The following is a 15,215-nucleotide window of genomic DNA, read 5'->3' on the forward strand; positions in this document are numbered from 1 at the left end:
TTTGCCATCCGGAATTTCCTGATTCATGCGTCCGTTGCTTTCTGGCCATGACTAATCTGCTACTTACACATACTTTTTTTTTTTGGAACCGTGCAAACTGCAAAGTAAACTAGGTACTGCACCTACTGAGTAACTATGGATGCATTGTTTCGGTCTGTATGTAAAATGAAAGATTAATTTCCCTATCCACAGCTACTGCTGGTTGATGTCCTAAAAGAGTCACTTTTTGCATAAATTTGATGACTGATTAACAAATTGACCAAACCATTGACTTGATGGCTGAGTTACTGATTAGTATACTCTGCTCTCGTCTACTCATTGTCTTGTCTTGTTTCGTCTCGCCTACCCTTCCTCCTCTTATTCCCACTCACTCACTCCTGCTCCTCCACCACCACCACCACCTCCTCCTCCTCCTGCTTCGATTGCCCTGCAAGCAATCCTTGATTGAGTTGATATTAATAAACCCGCTCGATTCCAGCTGGCTTTCCAGCAGCTTGCTTTTCCCCTTTCCTCTTCTTCCCTCTTTCTTCCTTTTCTAACATTCTACTGCTACTCAACCCCATCCTCCTACATTTTCTCTGTCCTCCTATCTAGCCTCTTTCCGACCTCGACTATCGCGACGTCACCTCCCTTGTGGCTTCCTCACTAACAACATTTTGCCACACTTTAATCCGATCAAGCCAGCGCCTCCATTTCCACCCCCGCCAGGATGGCTGCATAAGCCCGTTTGAGCGCCAACTCCTACCCCCTCCCCCCCGTCGCATCGAATTTCATTAGAGTCAGGACCGCCCAATAATAATTATAGTTCTTACTATTATTATTTTTATTGTTATCATCCTACATCCTCTCTCTCTGCTCCTCTTCCCTTCCCTTCCCTCTTCCTTTCTTCCTTTCTTCCTTTCCTCTCCCGCCATGGAATCATCACCCCCTCCGCAAAGGGGCGATGACCACAACGCGGGTCGCCGAGTTCGGGAATTATACCGGTACTTCCAGCCCGAACGCACCGGTGTCCCTCAAGACCGCAGTTTCACCTCCGCCAGCGATGATGCGCTTCCCTCTGCCAGCTTAGATTCCTCCAACCACATTCCTTCGTCGCCCTCATTATCCTCCCACTCCCAATGTCCTTCAAACCCCGCCATTGACGCCGCTGCAGCAGGGCTTGTCCCCGAGAGTCTGATAATCGGGGAAGCCAATGCGACGTTAACGTCGTTTGCGCAGCTGGCAGCATTGCGACTCAATGTTGAGCGCGTGTTGATCAGGTACGTTGGGGATGAAAACTAAATATCATGGGGAACTCCTGCCCATCTTTCCACTGTGGATGACTGACTTAATCGACCTCCCCGATAGTGTTTCGGACCGTCAGAGCCAATTCATTTTGGCGCAGAGCACCCAGACTGGGGCCGTTAGCGACTATCAAGCATCCGGTGAAGGCGTCTGGGATGGTTGCTCAACATTATCATCCAGCGCCTGGAGTATGTGCAAGGTAGGTATCGACTCCTCGAATATGTTCCGTGACTTCGGTTACTCAGACGAGATCGCCTCTTTCCTTCAGGCCACTGTTGCTCTTCCGCCCGCCCGCGAACCGGGACAACGCCAATTCTTGATTCTGAACGACCTCAGCGAAGAAGAACGATATAAGCGCCTTCCATTCGTGGCAGGAGAGCCGCAGTTTCGATTCTATGCCGGTACGCCCTTGACCACGGACACCAACATCAACATTGGATGTTTCTTTGTTCTTGACACAAAACCACACGATGGTTTTAGCGCTACGGAGAGGGGCACTATGGACACATTGGCCGGCTTGATCATGGACTATTTGAAGGTCAGCCGCCAGGCCTCCGAAGGTCGCCGTGCAGCCCGCCTGTCTCGTGGTCTCAGCTGCTTTGTTGAAGGCAGCTCCAGCTTTGTCGATGGAAATCACCCCTCCTCCTCTGATAGCTCTGCAGCGGCACCCAGCACGCCACCTTCGTCAAGTCAGCGAGCCAACCATCACTCTCTTGAGTCTCTAAATAGCTTCGATGCTCCATCTAGGCGATCTCAAAGCAGTGATACCCGCTCATTCAGTTCCGTGTCTGAATCAAAGTTCGATCATGCTCAATCCTCCGCACCGGATACCCCCTTCCCAGATTGGTGGGCCGGCAGTCGCGAAAAAGAATTGAAGGGCTCTGATGACTCTCATGGACATGGTTGGGCATTCCGACGGGCGGCCAATCTGCTGCGAGAGAGTCTCGAGCTTAGTGTGGATGGCGGGGTCATTTTCGTCGAGGCGAACAATAGTCCGATGATCGACGTTGACACGGGAAGTGATTGCTCGATAGAAGGCAACAATCCGGCTCCTGTGCTGGCTATTTCAACCAGTGAAGAGCCATTTGCGCCCGGCCCAGGTTCGAAAGCCCTCTACCCAGCAGCCTCCCTCGACACTGCGTTTCTTCACCAACTACTGCGGCGGTACAGTAAAGGCAAGCTTTGGTCCTTTCACCGCGATGGTATGATCTCGAGTTCCGACGATGAAACGCCACGAAGAAGTCGCTCGCGCACCACCAGGTCGTCCGAGACGGGCAAGACAGGATCCAAGCGATGGAGAGCCACGGAAAACTCTATGCTAAATCAGTACTTTCCGAACGCCACTCAAGTTCTTTTCGTGCCGCTTTGGAATTCTGCAAATTCACAGTGGTTTGCCGGCTGCTTCTGTTGGAACACACTGGAGACGCAAGTCTTCAGCTCGTCGGTAGAATTGAGTTCTATCCTCGGGTTCGGATCTTCCATTATGGCAGAGTGCAATCGGGTCGAATCACTCATTTCAGATCGGCAAAAGGGCGATTTCATAGGCAGTATATCGTGAGTATTTCTAACACACATTTCATATGCATTTTGCTGACAATTTGCCAGTCACGAGCTTCGGAGTCCGCTCCATGGGATCCTGGCGGCCGCGGAGTTTCTCAACGCCACGCAGCTTGACGAATTCCAAACCTCTCTCTTGGAGACCATCAACGCATGCGGGCGTACTTTGCTGGACACTATGAACCAGGTTTTGGATTTCAGCAAAATCGTTTCTCTGGAACGGACGTACCGAAACATGAAACGAAGCCGAACACCACCCACCGAGCTGAAAGGACCAGATCGGTTCTCCACGCACCTGGACACTTATGTGGCAACCGACTTGGCTTTATTGGCTGAAGAAGTTGTGGAAGGTGTATGCCTGGGTCATGCATATGGTCAGAAGTCCTCCGCCCCCTATGATCAGCCTATGGTCCTGCCGCTTGGACAGTCGAGGAAACCCGCGTCTGAGCTCGAGGCAGAGACGGCTTGTCGTTCGGATGTGGAGGTCGTAGTGGATATTGCACATAATGATTGGACCTATCTCACGCAGCCAGGAGCCCTGAGACGCATTATCATGAACGTTTTCGGGAACGCGATGAAGTACACTCACAGTGGTCGTGTGTCTTTGCATCTGGAGGTCACAGAGGCTTCAGAAGGCCGTTCACGCCGTCATGGAGTCGAAGAACTGGTTACTTTGACTGTTTCTGACACCGGTAAAGGCATCTCTGAGGAGTTCCTGCGCGGTCGCTTGTATACACCTTTCGCTCAAGAAGATACTCTCGCAGTTGGAACCGGCCTTGGTCTCTCTATTGTACGGAGCCTTGTCAAAGCTCTTAAGGGTAGTATCAACATCCATAGTCGCCCTGGCGAAGGTACCATTGTCAAAGTGTCTCTGCCACTCATCCGACCTGGTCCTGAGGTGGATCTGGAGGAGACAGTGGGCCCCCGGTCGCCGTCGGCCAAGGAGAAAGACGCATTGACAGAAAGTCGTATGCTTCGCGAGGCATATGCTGGTCGTCGCGTTGCAGTCCTCGGGGTAGAACCCGCGGAAGCAGTGACACATTCATTCTGGTCCGTCTATATACGTTACCTGACCGATTGGTATGGCCTTGAGATAGTGTCGTCCCAGGACAGAGTACCCGCGGATATTACTTTGGCTGAGGAACAGGACCTGGCTTCCGGAGCACAACCTGGTTCCGATACGACGCTTCCATGTCTCCTCGTCTTCTGTAACAAATCCGTTGATTATACGACAAGTCGGTCGCGGTGGTTATCTCTGGCCAATATGGTTAATATCATTCGACGACCATGTGGTCCACACAAACTCGCACGCAGCATTCGCAAATGCTTGGAGATTCAAAATGGGACTTTAACAGCGAAGACGATTCGGTTACCTGAACGGCCCCGACCCGCTGTCTTGACATCAAGCGATACATCCCCTGGAGAAAGGATGTTTGAGATTCCCACTGATACTCCGGATCTCACGCCAGAAGCGACCGCCGGCTCGGACTCGTCGTCTTCCTATGACTACATGCGTTCACAGTCCTCTGATGCCTTTGACCCTTTGTGTCCAACTGAATCACCGGCGTCATCCGTCCAACCCCAATCGCCTAGGCAGCAACCAGACTTTTTGCCGTTCAATCGCCGCGCACGCATCTTGGTTGTGGATGACAATTCGATCAACCTTAAGTTGATGCTCACCTTCATGAAAAAGCGGGAACTTGAAACGCTGGACTCGGCTGAGAACGGCAAGTTGGCCGTTGATGCTGTTGAGCGGCTCCCTGAAGGTTATGATATCATTTTCATGGGTAAGTAGCTCTTTTTGTCGCCATTATTCAGCCCTCTGCTAACCCCATCACCATAGATATGTCTATGCCAGTCATGAATGGCTTTGAGGCGACACGCGCCATCAGAGCCATTGAGAAAGAGCGCGGCGAGGGCTGCGCCCCGGCCGTGATCATCGCCCTGACGGGCCTCAGTAGCTCGCGCGATGAATCTGAGGCGCTTACGTCGGGTGTCAACTTGTTCCTCACGAAGCCGGTTTCCTTCAAAGAGGTCTCCAAGTTGTTGTCAGAATGGGAGGATAAAGAAACGGTGGAACGGCGTTTGTCGGGATCTGAGTCTGCATCTGAATGAAACGAAATACACATCTCACAACGGCAGGCGTGCATTCGACCAACTTTTGGTGGTTTTTGGGAATTTTCTTGATTTTGTTTCCAATCATTCTGTGTTGGGATTACTCCGTACACGGATATGAGGCATGAGTGATACCCTTATCAGGAATCTGGCGTTTTTCTTCGGCTGGCGTTCATCTTTGGCTCGCATGATTGCGATGCTACGGGTCGGATTGGTCTATTATCTTGAAATTGGGGTCCGAAAAAGGTTTTGATTGGATTTCAGGACAGGTCTTATATAATATATGTATTGATTTACTGCTACGTGGAGATCATCTACCGATGATGAGAGAGGTGGATATTGGAATGTATGTATGTATTGTATTCATAGTATAACCACGACGGCTTGATGACCGGGGCTTTGTCTACAGTACAACGATTTTGCTGGAGTCGGCAGTTGCTATAAATATTTGTTCACGCTGTCAAAATCCTTTGTTGTATCCCCTGAATGATGGGGCAGGTAGATGTAGGTACTACTCCGAACCGGATCCAGCCTTGCATAGATGTCTGTATATGGTATTGTCCTATCATGGCGGGGTGTTTGTCAGACGCGAACGTCCTGAGGCAGGAAATTCGGCAACCTTCCTTCTTAATGAACCTAAGGTACCCGCCCGCAAGCGGCCAGCCACCACGTGATGTGGAGGCGGCGTTGCCCCTTTGCGGCCGGTGTGGAAACACGGCCAGCCCAGGCTCCATCGGGTCTTTCGTTCTCGCTCCTCTTTTGAATCTCCTGCATCCCAACCCCTCGGTCTCTTCCTTCTTCCTTCTTCCTTCTTCCTTCTTCCTTCTTTCTTTATCTCGTGCTCTCTTTGGTTTTAATTTCTTGTTGTTGAGTTGACGCCATCTACCGGGATCGCCGTTCGATTTCAGTATTACAATTGCCTCATTCGCGTTCCTTCTCACTCCCGCGTCAGAGTTGCTCTCGTGGCTTGAGCAACCAACCACTGTCTCTAGATTTGATTCTTATTTCACGGCCGAATCGCTTCATGCGTGCTCAACTCTAGCTGTGGTCATCGTATCATTAGTTTTTTCAACCGACATCTCTTTCGCGACCGACGTTTTGCATCATGAAGGTCCACCATCTATCGTCGCTTCTTCTTCTTCTCCCCGCACTCTCAGTCGCCGTCGCCGATTCAACAACAGTCAGTGGGAGCCTGCAAGATGCATCCACTGCCAACGCTGTTGATACAGATGCACTCGCTGCTCCCAAAATTGCCTCGAAAGGGACGCTGGACGCCCCCATTGACGGCAAGGATGGCCGGCCTCACGCCGGTCCTTGGGTGGAAACAAGCGCCGAGCGGGATCGCAAAAAGTCAGGCTCGGGCGTTTCAATGGACGACGTCACCGTGGCCGATTACAAAGCGGCAGAACAACTTGGGCCTGACGGCAAGCCGATCCCGTATTCAAATGACGGCGTGATGGACGACCCTCATCGGACGGGTCCAAAAGAAGGAACTCGAGGGACAGAGGGCGGCGTCACGGAGAAGATGAGGGAGAATCCGTTTCCCGGCGAGAAGACGCCGGATAGTCCTAAGGAAGCTCCGCCGTTGCCGCACAGCGAGCAGCAGAAGCTGCCCACGCAGATTGAGGCCACTGAGGCCAAGGACCCCAAGAGCTTTACTGCGGATTCAAGCCTGGGTCGACTCGAGGTAAGCGGGGACGCTGGTATGATTCTTAATGGAAAAAGGGCAAGTGCGCTAACATTGATCCAAGAAACCCGCCGACTTGCCTGAGAAGCCCCATGACATCCCACCTCCCAAGTCCCCCGCAACGGTGAATGAGAGCCCGCTCGGTCTGGATAAGGATGGCCACCTGCAACCACAATCCGGAGACATTCAGGAGGAAACTGCGTTCCATTCGCTGCTGTTCTCGTTTACCATGATCGTGGTTTCGGAGATTGGCGATAAGACATTCTTGGTGGCCGCCCTCATGGCGATGCGTCACCCGCGCCTGCTCGTTTTCTCCGCGGCATTCGGCGCGCTGATGATCATGACTGTCCTTTCCGCTGTCCTGGGTCACGCCGTGCCCTCGTTGATTCCTAAGTCTCTCACTAAGCTTCTGGCAGCGGTCCTGTTCTTCGTGTTCGGGCTGAAGATGTTGAAAGAGGGCCGCGAGATGTCCCCCGACGAGGGTGTCGGCGAGGAAATGAAGGAGGTTGAGATGGAACTGGAAGAGAAAGAACAGCAACAGATGCGCATGAACCGTCGTCGCTCTTCCGTGACTCCTCACGCCTTGGAGGCCGGTCGCGTGGGCCGGCGCAAGTCCCGTTCATCTGGCAACCGCCTCCCTTCGCCTCCTGAGAGTGTCTCATCTTCTTCCTCGCGTGGATCGTCACCTTCCCCCAATCGCTGGGGCGATGTTCTCAATGGCATGAACAACCTCTTCTCGCTTCTTCTCAGCCCCGCCTGGGTGCAAACCTTTGTGATGACCTTTTTGGGTGAATGGGGCGACCGTAGCCAGATCGCCACAATCGCCATGGCTGCGGGTCAGGACTACTGGTGGGTCACCGTCGGCGCTATCACCGGCCATGGACTCTGCACTGCTGCGGCAGTGATTGGAGGAAGTGCCATTGCTGGCAAGGTCAGCATGCGTGTTGGTAAGTTTTTTTGTCTCTTTTGTTCTGTCGGTACGGGCAGAATGCTAACGTGTCAACAGTCACCCTGGGCGGTGCTACTGCGTTCTTGGTTTTTGGCGTCATCTACCTCATCGAAGCGCTCTACTAAGATCCTTCCTCTTCCTTTCTTCCCTTTGAGCCTTGCTGCTTATGGCACGCTGGGTCCCTTGATACGCATATACTTGATAATGCATGCATGTATTCTCTTAGCCTGTCTGGCATGTTTTAATAAAAGATGATGTCTGTCGAAATCCATCTTAAGGTGGATGGCATCTACGGCGTTGATTTATGAGAGCTGGTATTGGCTGAATTTACCTGGATTTAGAATGAGTTGCATTTCAATCTCATCTTGCTCTACCAGCAATTCCCTCTTTGTCTTTTGGCCGCCTGGCCACAACTTGGTCCTCATATCTGAGTTCAGTGGCTGACGATTCGATGTCCTTCAGTTCGTCCCGTCGTCGTATGGCTTTGTATTAGACTTTGTGGCAGCTCCTCCTTTGCTAAACAACTCAGCTGAGTAATTCTGCCTCGAGTACTGCGTAGTCTGTTCCAGAACAGTTCACTCATAACTTCTCACCTGATCTCCTTCAGTAGTTCCTCTACTTCATTTTGAATTTAGCCTCCGTGATGATAAGGTCTCACTGGCTTCGTGTGAGGGTCGTTGGAAAGCAATGAATGAACATAATTAGAATCGGCATATCCGCCGTGCTGGAGGCGGCGGGAACCGTTTGGCTCAATTTTGTACTTGAGCCGAATTGACAAGTATCCGAAAAGGCACAATTTCTCAAGAACCAAAAATGGGATTCTTGTAACTGTTGGTGAGGTAGTACTGTAGGCTCTAATATACATCTTACCACTCTCTGTATGTTCAGAAAATCTTATAGGAGTGAGTTATTTGAGACTGAATCGTCTATAATACTGGGTATTGCACAGACAGACGCGGCTGAAACAAAACTTATAGTCGTTGTTCACGACGCAATTGCTCGAATATTAAAAACAGGATCATTTTGATCCTTGGTAGAACAGTGCTTTAGGCTCTGAAATATATTCCAGTGCCCTTCGTAGTTTCAGGAAAACTCATGGGCTGGAATTAGTTGCGGCTGAGTCTCCGAGAATACTGGATATTGCACGGTTGGACGCGGCCGAAATCAAACCTATGACTCTTAAACGCAACGCAATTGCTCGAAAACTAAAAACAGGATTGTTTTGATTCTTGGTAGACTGTTGCTGTAGATACTAATTCATAATCCAATATTCTTTGTTTGTCTGGGAAAACTCATAGTGTCAAGTTATAAAAGGCTGAGTCTCCTATAAGGCGGGCTATTGCACGGATGAACACGCCCACAACTCCTGCTGTTGCTGTGCTATGTCTTCTGTGGTGCAAAATTTGGAAACAGGGACTCCCTCAAAGTCCATGCTGGAGCACTAGAGAGGCTGGTCTATACTAATAGACTCTTTCATAGCCTCCAGAATCCCCCGGGGCCGAGTAAGCACAGGGTGAAGTGTGCTTGGTTTCATTGCCCCTGATTCAGAACCAGGGCTGTCGACGTTGCTTCTCTCGGTGGTCTGGCTTGCAGAGCAAGCTGCATCTGTAGAGATCTATACAGTGCTCATAGAGAGACGCATCTCACTTCATGCGATAGCTTTTCATCACTTCTATCGGGCAGGCAACACTGTCTTTCCCAAAAGGGAATTATTGTCCAAAGGCCGGCAGTTCTAAGATCCAACATAAGGGTTTACATTAGGGTTTACATTGTGGTTTCACTCACCGCCCGCATTCTGCCGCTGACATAAGCCACTTACATAAGCCCATACCCTACTTAGTGCAACCGCTTACCCCAAGTCTGTCTCCTAAGCGTTTGGCACAATCCAGTTCTTTCCATTTCTCCGCTCCCGGGCCCCCTCCTCTCCCAGCCATCGACCACTTCTCTTCATCACAACAACAACCATCGGAGCTGGTGGGAAACACTCTTGTTGCATCTCAGTTTTCTACTTCCTTTCGCTGCAAGGGGGATTTAGTAGGGAATACCACTTACATTTTCCCGTCCCGCCTGACCGCCTTCCTGTTTACACGGGTTCTTCTCACTGTGTGTTGTGGTCATTGTTTTGGGTTCGATATCTATGGCGCGGTCGCGGTCGCGCCAGGTGGAAGGACCACCTTCCACCCCATCATATTCTTCATCCCTGCCGCTGATGAAGGAAGGGTTGAACGGACATGGCTTGAGTTCCGGTGCTTTTGGTCAAGTTCTCAGGAAAACAACAAGTCCCGTGACCCGGCGAGTGACCAGGAGTCAGAGTCGGGAGCTGGGGCATCGTCGTCGACCGCTAGTTGATGATGAGGACGACGCTGATCATCAATTGGATAATGATGATGATGATGCGGCTACCTCAGGCAAGAAGGGGCATGCAACCGGTGAGTGAATGGCTTTTTATTCATTTCTCTTCACCTTACTCTGTATATCAATGTGGAGGGTGTGTGGTTGTTGTTGTTGATGTTGTTTGTGTGGGATGGTCGGTTGTCTTTGTTTGTCGTATTCATGCCGGTTCTCCTTTGTTCTGCCTTGGGCCTGTCCCGACCCTCCTGTGTGACCCTTAAGCTCACTGTCTTTTCGCTTTGTCAGCCCTTGCTGTTGTCGTCGAGGAATCCCCTCAAAAGTCGTCGCCTCTGAAGCCGATGGCTTCGCGACCTGAAACTCAGGATCAGGTCATCCCTGAAACACCAGATGATGAGATCAATATCTCCGGGACCACTATCTTACCCTCGGAGCCGGACTTGGACCTTGACCCGGGAAAGATGATTGAGGCTTTCCCCAAGTTATGGGATGCGGCCGAGGATATGCTCGAGTTCTCGGTGCCCAGCCCTTTCGAATTGCTCGAGTTTACCAAATTGCTTCAGAAGCTGAATGATCCCCAAAGTTTGGAAAGCTGGCGGCTGGCTCGACAGACGTCCAACCTCAGAGAGGAAGCTAGGTACTTCGGAAGTCAGCCGTACATTGACGTCGAGCTGGTTGATGACATTTTCAAATCATCGGCAACAGTGGCTGAGAAGCTCCATGAGATTGAGGGCCAGTGGGATCCAGCCCCAGCCTTGCAAAAAGCTAATTGTGCGCGGTTTGTGCTCGAGGTTCTCCTGTGCGAACCCGAATCAACCTCATCTCTAAAGCAGGCGATCCGGATTCTTGACAGCATATTTCCTTTGCCTTTCACAACCAGGCTCGTACCAGCGGGCCAGAGAAGATCTGCGGGTGATAGTCTGTTGGAAAAGGAGACCTTTGATCTCGCTCTAGAACTGCGTACCCAGTACACGATCATGCAGCTGGAGGAGAAGTATCAGAATGATCCGGATTTTGAGCCTTCCAGAGTGCTGGAAGAGGGCTTCTGCATTGAGCTGGCGAATGAAGAGGGTTTAGTTCTCCGAGGCTTCGAAACCGAGGCGCTGAGGGGTCCTAACGGAGAAATCCCACCAGGGCTTGCAGCTGAGGTGGCGTATCGCTACCAGGAAATGGAGGCTCTTTGCTTGGTGGAAGACACCATCGACATTGAGGGGCTCAAGAAAAACTACGGATGGCGGAAGTTCGTCCTACGCGCTGCCCAATGGGTCTGTAAACGGACCGACGAGATCAATGCCGATATGCGACGACCATTACAAACTTACAAGGATGTTAAAAAGGCGTTCTTTGCCAGACCTAAGACGCGCTATAGTCTGGGCAGCACATTTTCTTCGACCCCTAGGATGCGCAACTCCGGAACGCCGTCAACTGCCCGGCATCCGACGCTGTCTATTCCAGGGACTGCCACGACATCGAGATATGCTGTTGTTACGCCCTCGCTGGCTCGAGATGGCCCGCGAAATATCCCTGGCAGTGTGGTCTCGGCACGAAGTACGCGGTATAGTGCCACTCCTTCCAGCCTTAGGAATGAGTACCATACTATACCCGAAACTCAACCGGTGGGCAGAAATCCTCATTGGGAGTCAGGGGAGTCCGCAAGTCCCGAGGCCCGCAGATCACTGCAGTTAGAATCTCCTGTTAGACCGTCTGCAAAATCCCTGCAGAGGACTACTGGATCTCCTGTCGAGCACGATCTTAGTCGGACTCTCGTGAGCCCAGAGGTTCAGAGACAATTGCAGCCGGAGCTGCCTACACCACGGTCTGGAAGTATGGAGCAGGCTGAAGGTGTGAATGGCTCCGATACGCTGCGCGTTGAACAGCAAGCCAGAGCGCCGGAAAGAGCTACCCCAAAACCTGCTGAACCTGCTAGGTCTTCGACACGCGCAGAGCCCGTGCCTGTCACTACTAGGCCGGAGAAAAGTGTCAGTAATACTGTCGAAACGACCCGGGCTAGCAACAACATTCCGCCAAACTCATTCAAGAAGCCTCCGCCGGTCGATGGAGAACGGAGGAAGTCCCTCAAATCCAAGCCGTGAGTCTTCCTTCTGCTGTTTGTGTTGTCCTTGTTCTAACGTCCTGAAGAGTGTTTCTGAATTCAACCGCCGTGGATCAATTGCGGCAACGACAACTGCGGCTCAGCGCTGCACCCAAGAATCCCGGAACTCCCCGGCAGACGGAGCCTCTCCAGCCAACAAACCGTTCCGCGAGGCAGCAGTTCACCTCAGAAAAGAGCTCTGAAAATCGCCAGGTAGAGCGCCCGAGGGCAAACACACGGGAACCGGCCCCTGAGGAACCGTCCGAAATCCCAGCATCGCCCGATATGACGTCTACATTTGTTCAAGACGAGGTCGAAATCGAGGTGACCGATGGCCAACTAGACATTGGTGATCCTGGGGAGTCTCAATTGGAGAGGTCCCATAGTCCCTCGTTTGTTCGCAGCTCCCGTCCGTCGTCCCTTCGAGAGGAGGCATTGCAGCAATCTAGGCACGGTCAAGGAAAAGACACGAATAATGATGTCAGTCAGGTATCAAACGTGTCTCACGAAGAGATCCCACGGTCTACGGCTGCGCCTCGCGACTCACGTGCCCTGTTTATTGATCGGCAGACTAATGCCGCACGTGTGTCCCCCATCAGTCAGGGACTGGGTCCTCGAAGCGTCGAGCGTCGGCGCGACGAGACATCCCGCAAGCGTGGGCGAGAACCCGATGAGATTCCTGAAAGCGATGCTGAGTTCGAACACGACGACCGCGAGGTATCCGTAGAGCGCCAACGAGCCAGAAAGCCGATCCAGTCACGCAGCAAACGTGCCCGTCGAGAAAATCAAACAGAAAATGCGACGGAGCGCTCGAGCAATCGTGCTCAAGAGATACACTCTAGTCCACTTAGAAGGTCGACTCGATCCGCTCAATCGGTCTCACCAAATCCACCATCCGCCTCGGCCCCTTCCACGCAGAAAAATAAACCAGGGCGGCGGCCTACGGTGCGCTGGGAGCCTGGGCAATCAAAGCGACTAGACAGGCTTATTACTCAGTATGGACAGGACTGTCTAAGGGGCACCCAATTCGACTGGAAAAAAATCAGAAGACATGACGCGATCGAGCCTCTGCAGCCAGGTGAAAAAAGGTTTATTGACAAAGATGAGGGGCAGGTCAAAGACAGAGCACGGAATATGAAGAATCATTTCATAAAGTACGCGAAGCCATTCAGTCGCTTGTTAATGTAAATGGGCTAATGGCGCACAGGAATAACATAACACCTCTTCCTGGCTGGGAAGGCGTCACCGCCAGTGCAACAGTTTTTGATCGAATAAAGCCGCGGTAGGACTTTGGCTTAAATTGCATTGAGCCGTTGAGATGCTGCGGCCATTGGAGTGGCTTGTGCAGTCATCTGGCCGTGTGGATTATGATTTATGATGTATTCCTCATACCCTTTGGGTGTCTCCATTCTTCTCGGGTCTTGTTACTGCGGTCGGTGCGCGATTCAGTAGGGTTGGTCAAGGTTGGAATGCGACTAGCCTTCTGGGTATTGGAGACTATGTCTTTCTAATCTTCTATCGGGCCTTGTATGGTAGCGCGCATACCAATATGTCTTCTAATCTATGACTACTGTAGTAGTTTTCACAAAGCAGGGAGCATATTTTGAGGACAATACTGATGGACAAACGTACCACGTCAGTCAGACACTCAAGCTGCAGCGCTGGTGTCATTCAATCTCGCTGCTGAGGCTGTGGTTGTAGGTGGATGAAGTCGTCCTCTGAGGTAGTGCCCTCCATCGAGGTGGTCACTCCGGTGGCTCTGCCTACAGACGACTACTGGTATCCTTCTTCCCCCGATCAAAAGGCCCTCCCTGTCCGAGTAGATTACATTCCGTGCTGTAGGCTCGGCAATATGCCGTGAGTGTACAGGTTAGTATGTGGGGGGGTGGTTTCCAATTGTGTTTGTTTGTATGGGGTTAATATTGGGGGTAGTGGTTCGGGTGTTGGGATAAGGGTTAGAATTGGACTCGCTCGAGGTTGGGATTGGGGTTGTTTTGGGGAGAAGGGGTGGGTTTTCTTTTTATTTATTCTCTTGTGTCTGCATGCAGACTGTGCAGTACCGACTATACCTGTCATGCCTTCGGTTCCTATGTCTGCACCGTGCAATCATCTCAGGGAGGCTCGGGGCTCCTTTGTATTCCTTCCCAATTGGCATGATCCTTCTCTCCGTAACTCTCTCGCATAACTAGTCCCTTGCACCACTGCAGCAGCAGATAGTTATCATCCATCGCATTAAATCCTATGTCCAGACATCCAACCATCCAAAACATGCCCTCAACTAAAATCCCCAGTACAGTACACCCTCATCCCTCCCTCCCCAAACCCCCAGCCCAGCCCAGCCCATCCCCATCCCCATCCCCATCCCCATCCCCACCACCCACAACCCACCCCGACAACCCAACAACCGGTGACACCATCACCCTCTCAATCAAACACACCCCCCCACCGCCTCCAAAACCACCTCATCCACCAACACATCCCACACATACGAACTGCCCGGCGACGTACACGACCCTGTCACCGTCAACACATCCTCCGCCCGCCGCCCCCGCCGCCGATACGACCCACGCACCGTCGTCCACCCCGCCCCCGAGGGCTCCAGCAGCTGCGAGACAATGAGCCCCGTCGTCGCGTTCGCCCCCATATACGCGTCCACGAAACAGTACTCCACCCCCGACGAGGCGTCCGGGATCTGGATCTGCGCCTGGAAGTCGTACACCGTGCCGCGCTGGAGGCCCCTCACCGTCTGCGCAATCGAGTGCCCGCGGTTGCCGTAGTCGGTTTTGAGGTCGCTGGTCCGTCCTTGCTTTAGTGCTGTGCGGTAGGTACTTGTGATGGGATGAGGGAAAAGGGCGGGGGAAAAGGGCAGGGGGGAAAGGGCAGGGGGGAAAGGGCAGGGGGGAAAGGGCAGACATACAGGTAATAATTCCCATCGTAGGCGGCGGTCGCGTTCGTGACGGTGGCGATGTTCACGTTGGGGACGGTGGTGAACCACGGGGATAGGGTGCCGGTTTCGAAGGAGGGGTTGGTGAGGAGGTTGCACGACATTTTTGGGTTGGGTTTGTTTTGTTGCTAGATGGATGTTGGGGGAGTGGAGTGTGCTGTGTGTGCAGATTTTTTGGGGGGAGATTGTGGTTGTTGTGTTGCTGTCCCTGATGCTAGAGCAGAGCATGGTTCTTATA

At 52.1% G+C, this 15,215-nt stretch overlaps 4 protein-coding genes across 4 annotated transcripts; 3 read left to right on the top strand and 1 right to left on the bottom strand.

Moving 5' to 3' along the window:
* Window positions 1–505: 505 nt before the first annotated feature.
* Window positions 506–5,351, top strand: BO66DRAFT_475236 (putative sensor histidine kinase/response regulator). The gene is made up of 4 exons (XM_025653214.1): window positions 506–1,259; window positions 1,348–2,838; window positions 2,890–4,628; window positions 4,685–5,351. Exons 1-4 carry the CDS (start codon window positions 913–915, stop codon window positions 4,954–4,956), a joined length of 3,849 nt encoding a protein of 1,282 aa, XP_025498994.1. The 5' UTR covers window positions 506–912; the 3' UTR covers window positions 4,957–5,351.
* Window positions 5,352–5,709: 358 nt separating this feature from the next.
* BO66DRAFT_395650 (TMEM165/GDT1 family protein) lies at window positions 5,710–8,093 on the top strand. Its single transcript, XM_025648268.1, has 3 exons — window positions 5,710–6,643; window positions 6,708–7,590; window positions 7,650–8,093. The coding sequence occupies exons 1-3, from the start codon at window positions 6,062–6,064 to the stop codon at window positions 7,715–7,717; spliced, it is 1,533 nt and encodes a 510-aa protein (XP_025498995.1). The 5' UTR covers window positions 5,710–6,061; the 3' UTR covers window positions 7,718–8,093.
* A 1,636-nt stretch (window positions 8,094–9,729) lies between these two features.
* Window positions 9,730–13,585, top strand: BO66DRAFT_432188 (uncharacterized protein; the record flags this gene model as incomplete). Its single annotated transcript, XM_025650627.1, has 4 exons — window positions 9,730–10,021; window positions 10,230–12,030; window positions 12,081–13,187; window positions 13,241–13,585. The coding sequence occupies 4 exons, from the start codon at window positions 9,730–9,732 to the stop codon at window positions 13,317–13,319; spliced, it is 3,279 nt and encodes a 1,092-aa protein (XP_025498996.1). The 3' UTR covers window positions 13,320–13,585.
* An 876-nt stretch (window positions 13,586–14,461) lies between these two features.
* Window positions 14,462–15,081, bottom strand: BO66DRAFT_443323 (uncharacterized protein; the record flags this gene model as incomplete). Its single annotated transcript, XM_025651507.1, has 2 exons — window positions 14,462–14,861; window positions 14,951–15,081. The coding sequence occupies 2 exons, from the start codon at window positions 15,079–15,081 to the stop codon at window positions 14,462–14,464; spliced, it is 531 nt and encodes a 176-aa protein (XP_025498997.1).
* Window positions 15,082–15,215: the final 134 nt, after the last annotated feature.

The sequence above is a fragment of the Aspergillus aculeatinus genome, assembly GCF_003184765.1.
Source record: "Aspergillus aculeatinus CBS 121060 unplaced genomic scaffold BO66scaffold_67, whole genome shotgun sequence".
Taxonomy (NCBI): Eukaryota; Fungi; Ascomycota; class Eurotiomycetes; order Eurotiales; family Aspergillaceae; genus Aspergillus; species Aspergillus aculeatinus.